General features: G+C 43.8%; 1 protein-coding gene across 1 annotated transcript in view; it reads left to right on the forward strand.

The window, feature by feature from the left end:
* eif3eb (eukaryotic translation initiation factor 3, subunit E, b) overlaps positions 1 to 1,873 on the forward strand; it is a 5,808-nt gene that overhangs the window by 2,683 nt on the left and 1,252 nt on the right. Inside the window, exons 8-12 of the mRNA XM_017040988.2 lie at positions 257 to 383; positions 474 to 575; positions 1,019 to 1,128; positions 1,442 to 1,544; positions 1,761 to 1,872. Coding sequence (XP_016896477.1) covers positions 257 to 383; positions 474 to 575; positions 1,019 to 1,128; positions 1,442 to 1,544; positions 1,761 to 1,872 — 554 coding nt within the window. The remainder of the gene's footprint in view (positions 1 to 256; positions 384 to 473; positions 576 to 1,018; positions 1,129 to 1,441; positions 1,545 to 1,760; position 1,873) is intronic.

Genomic DNA, 1,873 nt, shown 5'->3' on the forward strand with positions numbered 1-1,873 from the left:
CTTAATTATCAGCCATTTATTGTGAAGTCAGTTCAGGAAGTGCAGTAACTTCCTGTGTAGGCAGGAAATACACGACTCTTTCAGACTGAATCCTCTTTGTTCATCAAGGACACGCAGTATATGAGTGAGAGACTGGCTTTCTGTCACTTGTCACTGAGTTTTTCTTCAGCTGAATTAAACTGAAGGATCAAATGGGTTCTGACCTGATTCTGACTGGATGACAATGTGATTTTCTTTCTTTGTTTTTTCTCCTCAGGTACCTGAATGCCATCCAGACAATGTGCCCACACATCCTGCGATACCTCACGACTGCAGTCATCACCAACAAAGACGTACGAAAGAGACGACAAGTGCTGAAGGACTTGGTGAAAGTCATTCAACAGGTAAAAACAGAGGAGTTTGTCTGGAGACGGTCGCTGTGACGACATCAGTCCGTGAATCGTCACGTTTGTTTTGTTTTTTTCCTCCTGCAGGAGTCGTACACGTACAAAGACCCGATCACAGAATTTGTGGAGTGTCTCTACGTGAACTTTGACTTTGACAGCGCACAAAGGAAGCTGAGGGAGTGTGAGTCGGTGAGGAGAACAGTTTTTTACCTTTACTTTGAAAAAAAGATGTGAAACAACAATGTGAAAATGGTTTTAAGAAACCCAGAAAGTTCTGGACAAATCATCTTCACCGTCATCGTCAGTGAAAACTGTTCATAATGTGAGGCTTTTCTACAGTCAGTCCATTGAGTCCTTGTTCTTTCTGGGCCTGTGTGTCTTGACCACTGTGGCTAAAATAAACCATCTGTTTAAAAACTGTTGACTCACATCTGGTTGTGGTTCCATTATATAACGCAGTCCGTTCTGACGGCGTTATCGTTCCTGTAAATCAGTGTGAAAGCGGCTAAATACAGCTGCAGCTGTTTACTGGGAACTGTTACTGGTACTGGTGGAGATGGTTGACCTGGTTCTGACCGCTAGTCCAAAAAAAAAAAAAACCAACCAAATAATCAGATTTGTGTTTGATCCAGGTTCTGGTAAACGACTTCTTCCTGGTGGCCTGTCTGGAGGACTTCATCGAGAACGCTCGACTCTTCATCTTTGAGACCTTCTGTCGGATTCATCAGTGCATCAGCATCAGGTGCACGATCTTAAAAAAAGCCTTGTAAACGTTAGGAAGTGAAAAACTACTGTACTTTACAAAGAAAACTAAAAGAATGAAATGAATATTTTTAAAGCCTTCTCAGGGAAATCACAGCACGGCTGTCGTAGGGTTGGTCGTATTCTGGTGTTTTATTTATTTCCAGACGTCAGAATATTCTTCTGCTGCTGCTTAGATGTTTTGTTCTCCTCAGACATTTTATTCTCTTTTCTTACTGGTTCCACATTTTCTCATTCGTATTTACCACATAATAAAAGCCTCTCTCCTTCCTGCGGCTGCTCTTTCTTCGCAGCATGCTGGCAGACAAGCTCAACATGACGCCTGAGGAGGCAGAGCGGTGGATCGTCAACCTCATCCGAAACGCCCGGCTCGACGCTAAGATCGACTCCAAACTGGTGAGGCTCGGTGTTTACCGTTTCAGATGAGTGACGGGAGCGTAAACAGTGGCCACGGTGTGACTAATGTTTTATACAGGATTCCTTTGTGTGTCAGACTTGAATAGGCCAATCAAATTCCTCGTTATTCCTCATTATGATTTACCAGGTGAAGTCGCTGCCTCGGGCTCTTCTTTTTTAGACGTAGGATTTAAAAACAAACCAACTGTTTCCCAGGGTCACGTGGTGATGGGCAACAACGCGGTGTCACCGTACCAGCAGGTGATCGAGAAGACCAAGAGTCTGTCCTTCCGTTGCCAGATGTTGGCGATGAATATTGAGAAGAAAGT

This window comes from Cynoglossus semilaevis, chromosome 18 (assembly GCF_000523025.1).
Source record: "Cynoglossus semilaevis isolate Cse_v1.0 chromosome 18, Cse_v1.0, whole genome shotgun sequence".
Classification (NCBI taxonomy): domain Eukaryota; kingdom Metazoa; phylum Chordata; class Actinopteri; order Pleuronectiformes; family Cynoglossidae; genus Cynoglossus; species Cynoglossus semilaevis.